Source organism: Callorhinchus milii, unplaced genomic scaffold (assembly GCF_018977255.1).
Source record: "Callorhinchus milii isolate IMCB2004 unplaced genomic scaffold, IMCB_Cmil_1.0 Scaffold10, whole genome shotgun sequence".
Lineage (NCBI taxonomy): Eukaryota > Metazoa > Chordata > Chondrichthyes > Chimaeriformes > Callorhinchidae > Callorhinchus > Callorhinchus milii.
Genome location: NW_024704751.1, coordinates 5,120,351 through 5,134,952, shown reverse-complemented (window position 1 = coordinate 5,134,952; position 14,602 = coordinate 5,120,351). Strand labels below are relative to the sequence as shown.

Sequence of the window (14,602 nt, the reverse complement as noted above, 5' to 3'; positions counted from 1 at the left end):
CGCGATATCAATCGCAAGGATTATCACCCGCTAACTTCCTACCCTGAATTATTCTTTAAACTCAAGCGGTGATGGTTTGGGAGGTGGGGGGGGGGGGGGTGGTATTATTATTATTATTAGTGAATAAAGGAAGTGGATCAATGGATTAATCTCTCCACTAGAGGTCTGTATCTCGTTGGTTTCTTCCCAGATTTTAAGGCAAAGAGGCAAACACTTGTCTTGAAAAATTCCAATGCCTTCAAATCACTCACTCCATTTTCCGAGCACCGCATCTGAACAATGCAGCCCTTGATTTTGTTATTTTGTGCAATGAACTGGGCATTTTCCACCCAGGGTTCACAAGCAAGAGGATGAAACAGCTTTGAAGGGCATGCATTGGCTTGGCAGAAAGGCACCATAAGCTGGTTGAGACGATTTAAGATCTCAAGTGCTTTCAGATGCAACCCCCCCCCCACCCCCCATCACCCCCCAAAAAAATGCCCTTTTGTCTGAATGCATTAACTAATGCACATTATCCATAATATCGATCGGTTTGGTTAATGAATGTGCTGAGGAGGGGACAGCAAATAGAATTGGAACAAATTTACAATACAGAGAGAGAGATAGTGTGTATGCATGTATGTATATGTATGTATGTATGTATGTGTGTGTGTGTGTGTGTGTGTGTGTATAAAGCAGAGGGAGCTGTGGATGCACAGTGATGCATTTTCTTTTGAATATCAATGTATTTTCTGCTTGGGATGGTTCTATATTCCCTGTGGAACATTAACAGGGAAGATGCCCAGGCAGATTGCAAACTGCATTCTCCAGTCTAAAAGCTTTTGTGTGTGTGTGTGTGTGTGGTGTGTGGTGTGATGTGTGGTTGGGAGATAGGGGGTGGAAGGAAAATATCATTCAGATCACAAGCAGAGAAATAAGCTATAGTGTTGTAGGCTTTTAAAAAGGCTTTGTTCTCTGACATTAACCTCCTCTCCCTCTCTATCTGTCTTTCTCTCTGTTTGTCTGTCTGTCTCTCTCTGTTTGTCTGTCTGTCTGTCTGTCTATCTCTCTCTCTCTGTCTGTCTGTCTGTCTGTCTCTTTCTCTCCCAGCATTGCATCTGGACAGGACTGCTCCTGCTGCTGGTGCTGTGGGAGGAGAGAGGGAGGAGAGGAGGAGGAGAAGAGAAGAGAAGAAAAGGAAAGGAGAAGGAGGGGTGGTGGATGGAGGTTGGAGATTTTTAAGGTTCATTTTGCAATGATGTCATGCTGTTTTTTTTACAGTGCTGGGAATCGAGAATAGACTGCTCCACACATACACACACACACACACACATTCACACAGCATCCCTTCCTCGCCTGAACTCTGGAAGCAACAGTCAGTGGGGTTTAAGCTGAAGGTTGTGGTTGGAGACAAGTGGATGCATTCATTCACACACCCACTCACATACTTAGGGATTTTAGGAATTTTTATTTGACCATCTCATCTGTAAGACAAAAGGAGGCAATCATTCCACTCCTGATCAGCTTTACCATTTTCAGGCAAGTCGTTATTTTTTTTTGATAGAATTTGGTTTGGGTTCCTTGAGAAAAGAATTTCCATTTTCACCCATTCCACCCTTCTAATATCCAGTGTTTTGTTCCCTTAAATTGTCTCCCTTTCCCCACTCTCACTCTCTCTCTCTCTCTCTCTCTCTCCATCCCTCTCTCCTCCTCTCAACATCCAGCATCTCCACAGGATGAAACTGTAAGACCACTTCCCAAGGCTGGTACTTTAGAGAGAGATTTTTTTTTAAAAAAAAGGAAAAAAGAACAAATATATATATATATATATATATAGGAAAATAACATAAAATGGCAATAAATACGGACGCCGAGTTTGAGAAGACCTTAAATGGATCTGGAGGCACAGCTTTGCCTAAGGACCACCAAGAAACAGAGCAGCTCCTCACAGCTGCTGAGAACAAGCTGGAGAATGGGATACCCAGCTCCAAGTCGTTCACTGTCAACATGTCCAGCTCCAAAGAGGTTGAGATGGAGCATAAGGACCAAGTCAAGAAGTACAGATCCTCGGAATCAGTGGCCAAGCTGTCTGCCCCTCCTGGCTCTCCTTCCAGGGTCAGTCTGGGTAGAGTGTCCACCACCACCAACAGTGCCCAGGATCAGTCTCGACCCAGGGACTACCTGATCCTGGCTATCTTCTCCTGTTTCTGCCCCATGTGGCCCATCAACATCGTGGCTCTGGTCTACTCCATCATGGTAAGTGATCTTGGAAAACGTGTTGTGTGTTAAAAAAAAACACACATTGGTATGGATGTAGATTGTTTAAAAAAAAATTTAGTTATAGATTTGAAATGTATTGTAAAATGTTACATGTAACATTTGTTGTAAAAGTTAGATGTGTGTACACACATATATATATATATATTCCCCTATACATTTTTTGGGTGGGGAGCAGTTTTTTTAAAGTATATGTTATCACTACATACATACGCTGTATACACAGTATATTATATATATATATGTCTTAAAAAATTGCTCCTCACCCCCCAAAAAGTTGCATCTTTTAGATTTGGGATGTGAAAACCACTTAAACAAATATATATATATATATATTATTTCTGGTAGAAATATCTAAGGTGAAGACCTATGTTTTTCTATGAATTCTATCCCAGTTTAGATCTATCTCTCTCTCTTTTTCTCTCTCATTCCTCTCCTCTCCTCCCCCACCCCAATCCAGTTTGCGTTTATTTGTGGTGAAACAGAGTGTTAGATGGCTTCTTGACATGATGAATGGTCATTAGACATTCATTTGATTCCATCCTTACTAACATCAACTCCCAGAGAGAAAGAGACACTTGATCACAAAAGAGAGCGAGAGAGAGAGAGTCTATTTATCTATGCTGTGTGATTGATGGTGTTGGAGGAGGTGGGAGCTTTAAATATATCTTGTAAAATTGGGAGGGATTGTTTTATTTGATTCAATTTTATTCTGCAACGCCTGATGATGGAGGCGGCTTTGCCCTAGCTTTAAGAAGCTTCTCTGGTGCCAGTGAGATTTGGTGCAAAAAAAAGGCGAGTCCTTTAGCGTTGAGGCAAATAGACACTGGCTGATGGATAGCAAGCTAACACTCAGCAGTGCAGTCACTGAGGAACACAACACACCATACAGCAGAGAGAGAGAGAGAGCATCTGCCTCCAATAAAACAGTTGGGACTTAATGACCGCATTAAGGGTTAAATAATAATTTAATAAGAATTGATAATACTGATGATCAATAATAATTCACGCCTGTTTGTGGGGACGCTGCTGTGCGGAATTGGCTGCCGTGTTTCACCCACAAAATACACAGTCGATTCACCTTACAATATATCCTGTGAAGCGCTCTGAGACGTGATAAGGCACTATATCAAATGCAAGGATTATTATCATTATTAAAGCACACACACACACACAAACATACACACCACCGGCGCGCACAAGCTGAGCGCAGTCAAGCCTCTCGATTTTTTTTTGGCGTAAACTTTCTCACAAAGGAAAGGAAGGGAAATGGTTAAGGGAGGGGACATGGCTGTGAGCAGTGGCATTGTGGCACTGTGTTAAACAAAAAAATCGACACACACACACACACACACACAGAGGGAGGTGGGTGAGTTCCCAGTTTGGTCCAGTAAATAAATACGAGAGTGAAGGTATTTGGAGCTACAGCACAAGCCCTGGTGATCAAATGTGCTGCTACAAAAGCTTAACCTGCTCCCTTGGTGGACCTGATGTGCCCTCGTTATTGGCAAGAGTCAGTGCAGAGGGTCTGTTAGATCTTCAGCCAACATTGTGTGCAATGTGTGTGTGTGTGTGCGTGCGTTACTGCGTTGGTGCATTTCAGTAAAACTGCGTAAAGATATGGGCAGAGGTGTGTGTGTGGGGAGGGGTATGGGGGGCGGGGGGTTGGTCTCTATGAGATTCAGCTTCTAAAGAGGTTGCTTTGCCTTGTGTGTGCGTGTGTGTGCGCGTGTGTGTGTGTGTGACAGCAACAACAACAACAAATTGCATTAATACAGTACAGCGCCTTTCTTCTCAATGCTCCGTTTCACAGAGCCTGGAGCAGAGAGAGAGAGAGTGGGGTGTGGCACGCACAATAATCCTATCACCCATCTTTGCAGTGAAGTCCCATCCACAAGAACACACACACATACACACAACAACCGCATGCTTCTCAGGTTTTCTTTCGACTGCTGGCTTCGCACGCTCCCCCTTCCGCACGCCCACCCCGCTCTCCTGCCACACACGCAACAACAACAACAAGATTCCATTTATTGAGCGCCTTTCACGTCGGGAGGACGTCCCAAGGCGCTGTACAGTTGGGTCAGGACCCGAGCATTGGGGGAAATGGTCAGGGTGAGGGGAGGGAAGGGAGGGAGGGAGCGAGGAGGGGGTAGAGAGTCGAGAGGGGAGCTGAAGGCACGGTCAAAGAGCACACACACCACCCCCAATATATTTCCTGCGCAGTCTAATTTAAATCTAGAAAGCCTGGCACGACAACTTCTCCGAGCCCAGGTGAGAGGAATGAGATAAATGAAGTTACAGTCAGGCTTACAGTTTACACAGCGCATTTCAACTGTAATGGAGGGGGTGGGGGGGGCCGGTGGGCTGGGGGAAAGGGTCTCAAATTGCATCACGGGAAGTGTAGTGACTGTGTACGTTGCGCGGCTGCCGACTTGCACACAAGTGGGCGTGAGGCCAGCCGTAAACCAGACGTCGTTGGAGGAAGTGGGTGACTGCGGCAGGGGGCTTGGTCCTCAGTGAGAAGGCGCGTTGGGCGCTCCCACCTGCCAACCACACCGCCAGCGCTCTCTCTCTCTCTCTCGCGTGCCAGGGAAATCGTCTGGTCGGAGGTTTGTGGTTGATTGTCAGGAGGGATTGTCCCAGCCCCATCGTCACCTCCACCACCTCTCTACCTCCTCCTCCTCCTCCTCTGCTCGGCACCTCTGATATCTCAACAGGTCTGAGCCAACAACAACAACTTGCATTTATGCAGCGTCCTCCACCCAGGGCAGCGTCTCAAGAGCGCTTAACAGTGGCGCAGCCTGACTCCGAGCCGGCGGGGGGAGTGGTGGGAGGTGGCCGTAAGCACACGGTCGAACAGGAAAGTTTTCCGGTGGGACTTGAAAGCGGGGAGAGAGGGGGCGCACAAGGCGGAGGGATTGAGGGAGAGTGTTCCAGAGTTTCGGGGCGTAGTGGCTGAAAGCGCGACCTCCGATGGCGGGGCGGAGGGCGCGAGGGACGAGCAGGATTGCAAATTGCTTCGATGTCTCACCACGTGGTAGGTAAGGCACTATATCAAATGCAAGGATTATTATTATTATAGAGATACAATCAGCTGTGTAAAGAGCAAAACATCACAGTGGTCTTAAAAGTTATTGACAGGAGTAGTGACTGTTTTCGAGGGCCAAGACGGCAACTCCCTCAAGCAATGGTGTGAGGTGAAGGACCAATTAATGTATTGTTCAGGAGAATGGGAGAAACTCTCTTCTCGAGTAGCGCCACCGGGATTTCTGGTGACCTCGCGCCAAAATCAAGCAATACAGGACCTTGGAGTAGCGTCTCATCTGACAGGTACTGCAATAGTCATAGTCTCACACGGTGTACAAACCCACCAACCTTCTGATGTTAAGCATTTTGTAAGCTGCAACAACAAATAACAACTTGCATTTAGAGAGCGCCCCCACACGCAGGGTAGCGTCCCGAGCGCAAAAGCAGAAAGGGCAATTGTGGAGTCCTGTAGCTCAGTGGTTAGAGCACTCGCTTTGCAAGCGAGACACCTGGGTTCAATTTCAGGCAGAGGGCGAAACCTTGGGCAAGTTTCCTTCCTCCACACAGAGCCTAATAATAATCCCTCCAAAACAAAACAGTGATGGATTGGTCATTTTCAATCTGTGACTGTTTGTGGGGACGCACAATTGGCTGCCGCGTTTCGCCCACAAATATACAGACAATTCACTTTACAGTCTATTCTGTGAAGCGCTTTGAGACGTCGAGAAGACGTGAGAAAGCGCTACATCAAATGCAAGGATTATTATTATTATTATGAGTAAAACCGCCTCAAATTCTTTGAAATATTGGTCCGATTCACTCTTTAAAGCTGTCACGAATTCTGCTTGCGTCTACGGCCACGTCTCGCTGATGCTCCCAGCCAGTTGTGTAAAAGGCTTCAAGACGCCCTCCTCCACGTGAAAGGTGCTATTTAAATAATACATTTTACTTGTTACATTTAGCGTTGTTGTATCATCAGCAGTCACTGTTGTATCAACGACCGCTTTTGGCAAAGCAATCAGCCTCATTCCCAACAGCCGTCTGTCCAAAAAGCCTTCCAAACCTCTCCCTTTGTTTGCAAACAGTCGTTCTGCTCACCTGAAAGTCTTGCGCATCGAGCTTTTCTGCCGTGTTTGTGAGGTGAGACCACTGGGTACCAGATGACATAATCAGACCTGGTTTCCCACTTAATTGGAAACACAACAAATTAAGTGAGTCCCGGGTGACTATTTGCATTCTGCAATAAACACTGCAAGCTCTGTATTTAAAAATGTAACGTAAGGCAACATCTTGGAGACAACTAGGGACCTGCACACTGGAATAAAAGCATTTCTTTAATGATCGTCCTGAACAAATCGAACACTCTTTTTTAAACTTGCGTTTTAAAAACGTTCTTTGGTTTTATTGCTCTTTTTTTTAAGGAAAAAAACGAGAAAATCGACTGGGTTTTCTGGCCAAATCTCATTGTTGAAGCTGTTTTAATTACCGGTGAAATTATAATTCTACAGTTGTTTGTTTCCTTTGGGATTTCAGAATTAGCTTTCAACAAACCTTTTTTTGTTCTGACACAGGCAGAATAACCCATCACCGTGATTAAGATTATCCAAACCAGACTGAGCATTCCAATTATTTATGCCACTTAGTCATGGAAATTTCAGGGAAATAGTCCGGGAAATTTCCCTGTGTTTGGAATGGAATGCGCACTCTTTCCCCGGAGGGACACATCCTGCTTACGTATTTCCAGAGAGTATTAGGCGCAGGTTGGCAAGAGCCAAGGCTTGGGGACCCTGGACTATGGGTTGCTGAGTTTAACCACCGAACTTACCGTCGACATCTCTGCCGTTGAAATCTTTCTGCTGCTTGTCCAGCTAAGACATGCTACCCATTACAGCTTGTGGGGTTAACAGAACAAGCACATTAGGGATCGTGTAAAGCCTCATAGAGGGAAAGGGATGCTTTTAGCAACATAGGAAAACAGAAACAGGTGGATGCCATTCAGCCCTGTTCTACCCATTTATTAGATCTTGTCAGATCTTTAATTCCCATCGCACAGCCCTTTCACCATATTTAATACCTACCTGTATGCCACTATCCAAGTACAGAACCTAGATATGTCTTCTCCCATAAAATGTATATTTCTCAATGAGCTGGTTGTCTGTTTCAGGCCAGGTTTATAAATTTGTGGTAATTTTATTCTCAGATTGATTTTGAAAGGTAAATCACCGTCACCGCGATTGATACAATTAAATCTCAATGGCTTTCGCTGGGGGATAATAGTGATTCGGTTAAAACTCTTAACATAAAAATGGCATGCACCACGCAATTTAGCACCCTCTCATCTTTTTTTTTCCTTGACATAGAACTCCATATATTTGTGTAGCTTTCCACCTTCTTGTTTTCAGCCACATTATGTTTTACTCGGCTTTGCCCGGTGTCCTCCCAACGTGAAAGGCGTCAGAATTGTACTTCGTTTAATTTTCCATTTTACTCTCGGAATCAGAGTAAACAATTAATCAGATGCTATCCCCTATCGGTTCAACATTAACTTTGGCTTCTTCTCTTTTTGACTCTTGACCTTGAGCACCAAATCTCTTCCTGCTTTTGAGGCATTTCTATCAAATGAATGGAGCTGAAATGCAGATCTGTAGCTCTTGTCCAGCTGATCTCCACCAGCGCTATTCAAAAAGCCAACAACAACAACAAAATTACATGTGTAAAGTGCCTTTCATGTCGGGAGGACGTCCCAAGGCGCTGGACAGAGTTTTGGACCCAAGCTTGGGGTCGGGATTGGGGAGTGGGTAGGGCAAGGGGGAGAGAAGCAGGGAGATCGAAAGCGCGGTCGAAGAGGAGGGTCTTGAGGTGGGTCTTGAAAGAGGCAAGGGAGGGGGCGAGGCGGAGGGACTGCGGGATGGAGTTCCAGGGGGTGGGGGCAGAGTGGCAGAAGGCCCGCCTGCCAATAGTGGGAGTTTCCCCAGATAAATTTTGTCATTTTGCATTACTGCTGTCTGTGTGGACATTGCTGTGCACAAAATACAGTCATCGCACTTTACGGTAAAAGTCCTGTGAAGAGCTTTGAGATGTTTCTCTCACTGAATGATAAAGCGCTGTGTCAAATGCCAGGATTATTATTGATACTTGGCGGCGGGTGGGGGTGGGGGGTGGAATGGGTGTCTAACAAGCGGTGATTTCTAACAGGAAACCCCAGTGGGGAAGCCTTCTGGTAACTGGAACTGGGTCATGCATTCACACTGACTCGTGGAAATTCGGTTCTGAGCATAGATTATATCAGAGAGGACATCCATCGGAATCGACCATGTATTGGAAGTGCAGGAATAGTGTGGGAGGTTTAACTGTATATTGGCTATGCTGGTTAGTTGTTTTTGATATGAAACAAATGGAGGCTTATGACAGCACAGGAGTCAAAAGGATTTCAGCCTAGAGAGTGAGAATGAAATTCTCCCCCTTCTCATCCCCCAATACCCCCCCCCCCACCCCCCAACACACACACACACACTTTTTGGCCCCAAACGTCAAATGGAACCACGTCAAGTCCAGCATGAGTTACACATAGGAGAAAGCTTCCACTGCTCTCCTCCATGCAGACACCCTAATCCCAACTTAGGGGGTTAACCTCAACTCCACAACAGTCACATTTGCCATCACCCACACTGATGATCCTTGTGACCTCTCCGAGTTAAATGGATAACATTAGACTCCACATTTGTGCTGTCGATTGACTCACTCACTCATGAATTTACGTAGCAACGGTTAAAGCCTGATGGAGGGACTCTTCGTGCCCGGCTCCCCTGTCTTGCCCATTTCTCCGAATCCTTCAGGCTTGCACGGTTCTCTTCATCCTCACCTTGGACACCTGGTTTTCCTGGAAATCTTACAAACCCGTCAAGATTCTGGCCGCAACAATCACACCGGAAATTCCAGTTGGCAAACGTGATAACTGAGCCACTCAGTCCTTTTCCAGGGCAAGACTCTACAGGAAACAGAAGGCCACATAGTACACAGTCACAAACAACACTTTATGTAAATCTTATGAAGCGCTTTGAGACGTCTCAACAACGTGACACAATAACAAACAACAGATTACATTCGGATAGCGTCGGGAAGACGTCCGAAAGCGCTTGTCCCAAAATACGGCGGAGCTGTGTCAAATGCAAGGATTATTGTTATTGTTACAATCTTGGATTGGGTTTTTCATTGGAAAAACGTTTCGTTTGTGAATGTTTGGGACTAAAACGAGCATTTCGAAATCGTGACCAGCCTTGTGCGCGAGGCTGTCACTATCCGAGTGAGGCCGCGCTGTGAGAGAGACTGGGGGCGGCGAGGCAGAAGAACTCAGTGCTGCCTCCCTCGATCTCTGCTGTTTAACCTGCTGCCTGTAAGCATTGGCACATTTCCAGAGAGGAGACTAATCAGATCAAGATTGACTTCCATTCATATAGCTGGATTGTCTTTAAGGAAAGGCCACATGCTGAGGATCTAACCTATAGCCCTCCCAACTTAACGAATCTCAACTGGGTCAGAGTTTACCCCAGTGCTCTTTGCAGCATGAAAAGGTCAGATTAGTTTTTTTTCTCCAAAAAAAAGCATTCGGTTATTTTCCAAATACAATACAAAATAGGAATAAAATACTCCGGACGGTCTGGAGAGAGGGAGAGACTCAACACTCAGATTACAGTTCAGTACAGTCAGCATTCTGACAGCCTCAACGAACAATATAAAACCCATGTTAAAAGAGTCTTATCTCTATTTCAAAACCAGATATGAATGATACATACATAACTACTTGACTAAGAAAGAAAAGTGTCCAGGGATTGAAGCAGGCTGCAAGTCAAAATTGGACCACGCCGCACAAGAGTCAGTATTTCGTGATAATAATATTTTTTTAATTTGATACAGCGCCCTTCCATGTCGTCCCAAAGCACTTCACCGGATTTACTGTAGAGTGTAGTGTCTGTGTGTTTTGATTGGGACGTAACCTTCTTCCGATGCCATCCGGTTGAAGGTTGGAACTCCTCAAAGTGGAAGAGCAAATGGGATTTTTTGGAATGATCCAAGCCTGATCTGCGGGCTCTTCTCTCCAGGAGGGAAAAGGTATGGTCAGAGGCCAATGTGGGCAGCGAGCCGAGCAGTGGGAATCCAGCAAACCCAGCTCGGCTCGGACACATTGTTCTGCCTCAATGCTTCGGTCTCCGAGATGCAGGAACCACCCAGACAGTGACTGCTCAGTTCACAAGCCCTCCCTCCTTTTCCTCCCTCCCTCGTTCCCTCCCTCTCTGCCTCCCTCCCTCCCAATCCCTCCATCCCACGCACCCCCCCTCCACAATTACCGCTCAGAACTGTCATTTTAAAATATTTACTTTCGCCAGAAACAAAAATAAACACAAGACTCTGATTATGGTGAACTATTTACATAGCATTTAATGGAATCCTTCTCCAACTCGGTTCAATGGCTATTTCTGATTCTCATGTTAAATTCAAAATAAACCAGCTGTCCCAATAAAAATTGCTGCAGATTGATTCGATAGATTGATGCCAAAAATAATAGCGACTCAAAATTGACCACAGTAAGTGATTATCGAATGCGTTTCTAAATAAAACGAGGCCAAAATGAACAGATAACTGTGATGGAGAAAATTGCAGCTTCGAACGTAGAACCGAAACTGACAACATCCCAAAGAGATGATTGATTATATAGAGAAATTCATGTCCATTATTGTGAGTGTTGCCTCTCTCTCTCTCTCTCTCTCTGCTACAGATACTATAATTGGATGTTAAAGAACAAGTCACATTAACAAACACTGTTCGAAAAGAGAAGGGAGTTTCTGTCTCTCCCGGTGTCCCGGCTAACAATCACCATTTTATATGGGTCGTTCAAAAAAATACACTCGGTACAATTCACAGTAAAAAAAATCTTTTAAAGCCCGTTGAGATGTTTCGATGGACATGCTAAGGCACTATATCAAATCCAAGCATAATTCCTCTCATTATTTACGTACTTTAAAATCGGTGCCTAAAATTCTTAGTGCTTTAACGTTGAGATGTACACTTCAAAATCAGATCTAAGTGGATTTGTTTTGTTTCGTCACCAACAGTCCAGAAACAGTCTACAGCAGGGTGACACGGACGGAGCCAGAAGACTGGGACGCCTGGCTAGGCTGTTGAGTATTGTGGCCATAATCCTTGGAGCGCTCATCATTATCATCTACTGTGTGCTCAACTTTGCAGGTAAGAGACTTTGGCAGCTTTGACCCACTGTTGCAATCTGTACAACGACCCACTAACGTACTTAATCGGGGGCTGGTTGATCGACCCAACCAGTTTCCAGCTCTTACGATGCTCTCCCCAGCTCTATTAACCACAAAATTCAACTAATCCAGAATTCTGGCTCCCCGTATACTCACCCGCTCTAAACTCCGTGCCCCCCACCCCATCCCCACCCCCCACCATCACTCCAGTCCTCGCCAGGCTCCACTGACTCCCTATCACAGAACGGATTGACTTCAGGATCCTCCCACTGGTCTACAAATCCCTTCACGCCCCGACACCTCCGACTTGCTTACTCCCCAATCGGCCACCCGCCAGCCTCCGCCCAGTTGGCTCCGGCCTCTTTCTTGTCCCTCGTCCCCTCCGCTCCACCAATGCCGCCTGTGGTTTCAGCCACTCTGCCCCTAAATTCTCTCCCTCAACCCCTGCACCTTACCCCTCCCTTCCCCCTTTTCAGATCACATGCTCATAAGAAGGAAAACCTTCCTTAGCTCTTGTTACTTTAGTCCGCTCAGCGAGTTAAGTACAAACAATGCTAAATACAGACTTTACTAACGGATATTTGATACAGTATTAACAAATTTTTGTCCATATAACGGCATATTGTCCAAACAACCATGTGCTGTTGATTTAACCGCAATCATTATTCACCACTTGAAATCATTTTATGTAGCAACAGTGGAAAGCAATTAGAGCTGAGAGACCAGTCACAGACATCTCCTATCATTTCTTTTAGAGCTTTGGTTGCTCTTACCAATCTCCTTCACCCTATAAAATTTGCAAACCTATATAATGCCACACTTTAATTCTCAATCTAACTAGTGAAAAATTCTTAAATCATCCATTCCAAATCAAATCGGTCACTCACCTCATGGCTGTTTGCAGGTCGTTGCTGAGTGTAAATTGGGTGCTGCATTTGGTCACAAAACGCACACTTTACACTTTACAATATATTCCATGAAGTTATTTGAGACATCTCAACGACGTGATAAGGCGCGATATCAAGTGCAATGATTATTATATTATATCCTGTGAAGCACTTTGGAATGTCCTCCCGATCTGAATGGTGCTGTGCCAAATGTGAGGATTATTTATTGCTATTCAGGTACATTTGATTACTGGATAACTTACCGGTTTCTCCTTTGATTTTTCAGTTGCCAAGTAGAAGATGTGCCACACAAGAGGATTTTGATCGGTTCCTTGAGGGGACTTGACTGGATGAGATCTAAGTGTTGCATTTCTCTTTAATGGAAAACAAATAATCCACTTTTACCAACTCCGGAAGAACATGGATGAACTTCACCGAGAGCTAATTCTTAGCCATTCCAACCCAGCTCAATGTGCACCGTTTTCCAGCTCGCTCATTGAGCGGAAACAAACATTTAACTTTCAGTTCAACCTTCCCCAACCCCTTTGAAGTCAATATTGCTATGGAATCCAAAGCTACTCAAGCCAAGTCTAATCAGAGACCTGAAAACCTGAAGGGGACTGTCCTGCACAATGGGTTGTTTGGTTGATTGGAATGGCAAAGTGCATGCGCCTGGAAGCAAAGATACTTCATAAAAGTCTTAAAAGTAAAAAAAAATATGATTACGAACCTTTACCCCCCACCCCCCCACACCGCCCCTGTATATCGCACAAGGACTATGATGAGTGTTTGGCTTCCGCATTTTTTTTTAAGTTGTTTTTCTTTTGTAAAACAGGGGGGGGGAAAAAAGGACAAAAAAAAAACCACATCTTTTCAAAGAAAAAATAGAATCCCACACAGTGTTGTCGAACGAGCTAAAAACCTGCCAAAAAAAAAAAATGACAAAAGTACAAGATGAAACGGAGATGCGAGACTGGGAGATGGAGGGATCGGAAGTGGGAACATGGAACACATTTTGCGTCCTCGTGGCTGCTGAGTTGATTTTCGGTAACGGGAAGGATTTTTTTGTATTTTTTGATGAAAAAAAAATGACCACTTGCATGCAGAAAACACAAGCGTCACGGCTGATGAATTCAACGGTTGAGGCACCTACCGGTTCATATCTATGTAGATGCAATGCAGTTCAATGCTTGCAGTATACTTGTTTTGTGGGTGTACTCGCCGAATGATGATTAGTGCTGTCCAATTGCTTTGAATATGCTTTTAGTTTAATAACTTTTAATCTCCACCGCCCACCGCATCCCCCCCCCCCACCCCACCCGCCCACCACCACCTTTTCTTAAAAGAATGGTTTGCATTTGCGACTGTTTATATAAACGTGCCGTTTCTGGCATGGAGCAGGTTTGTTTGGTAACTTGATGGTGGATGGGGCTGGGGGAGCTAATCTGAAAATCATTTGTCGTGAGAGACTAATTTATTAACTGTTTACCATTTTACAAGAAAGGCTGTAATAAGTTTTGCGTGAGAGTCTTTCCTGTATTTTTACTTATATGCCGTATGAGATAATGATAATAATCCTTACAAACAGCAACGACAACTTGCACTTATATAGCGCCCCGTCACGCAGGGTAACTTCCCAGAGCGCTGACGTTTGGGATAGCGCCTTTCACCTCGGGAGGACGTCCCAAGATAGAGAATTCCTTTAAAACGTCTCATTAAATATTAATTTTAGTTTAACAAATTCATGCTCATTAAACAGAACTCGCAGAGAAATGGGCAAGGTTATGTATTCCGTTACTTACTTAGTAAAATTACTGTTTGACTTCATTCCAGCAAAATATCCCTTATCACCCCCATAAAAATGTCTGGGAGTCCTTTTCTGTGCAATGATTTTTTAAAAAAATTCTCTCTTTTTCTCGGAGACTGAATAATGCTGACAGTTAAGGTGTGGTTTGCCCGTTATTTAGCATTCATAGACTGCACTGTGCACATCTGTATCTATTGCAAACCCATCCAGTGTCGTGCTGGCAGTAGCCTTTTTTTGGGGGGCGATTTAGGAAAGAAAAAGCACACACGCCAGAGAATTAACTTGAAACGAAAGAGCATTGAATCTTTACATCTGCGGCTCAGCAATAATTGCTGCTGCAGCTAGCTTCCAGTATCAAC

The 14,602-nt window shown here is 44.8% G+C and overlaps 1 protein-coding gene and 1 long non-coding RNA gene across 4 annotated transcripts; one reads left to right on the top strand and one right to left on the bottom strand.

The window, feature by feature from the left end:
* The first annotated feature begins 1,159 nt into the window (after window positions 1-1,159).
* On the top strand, window positions 1,160-12,779 carry trarg1a (trafficking regulator of GLUT4 (SLC2A4) 1a). 3 transcript variants are annotated; one of them, XM_042338910.1, is made up of 4 exons: window positions 1,160-1,222; window positions 1,704-2,235; window positions 11,397-11,529; window positions 12,723-12,779. In XM_042338910.1, exons 2-4 carry the CDS (start codon window positions 1,831-1,833, stop codon window positions 12,731-12,733), a joined length of 549 nt encoding a protein of 182 aa, XP_042194844.1. In that variant the 5' UTR covers window positions 1,160-1,222; window positions 1,704-1,830; the 3' UTR covers window positions 12,734-12,779. The 3 variants fall into 3 exon arrangements, with proteins under 3 accessions (XP_042194844.1, XP_042194846.1, XP_042194845.1); XM_042338912.1 differs by having other exon boundaries at window positions 1,173-1,206; XM_042338911.1 differs by lacking the exon at window positions 1,160-1,222 and having other exon boundaries at window positions 1,323-2,235.
* On the bottom strand, window positions 7,362-12,773 carry LOC103183333. Its single transcript, XR_488405.2, has 3 exons — window positions 12,700-12,773; window positions 9,033-9,274; window positions 7,362-7,961 (listed from the first exon to the last, which is right to left on the bottom strand). It is a non-coding gene; the product is annotated as an uncharacterized LOC103183333 (long non-coding RNA).
* Window positions 12,780-14,602: the final 1,823 nt, after the last annotated feature.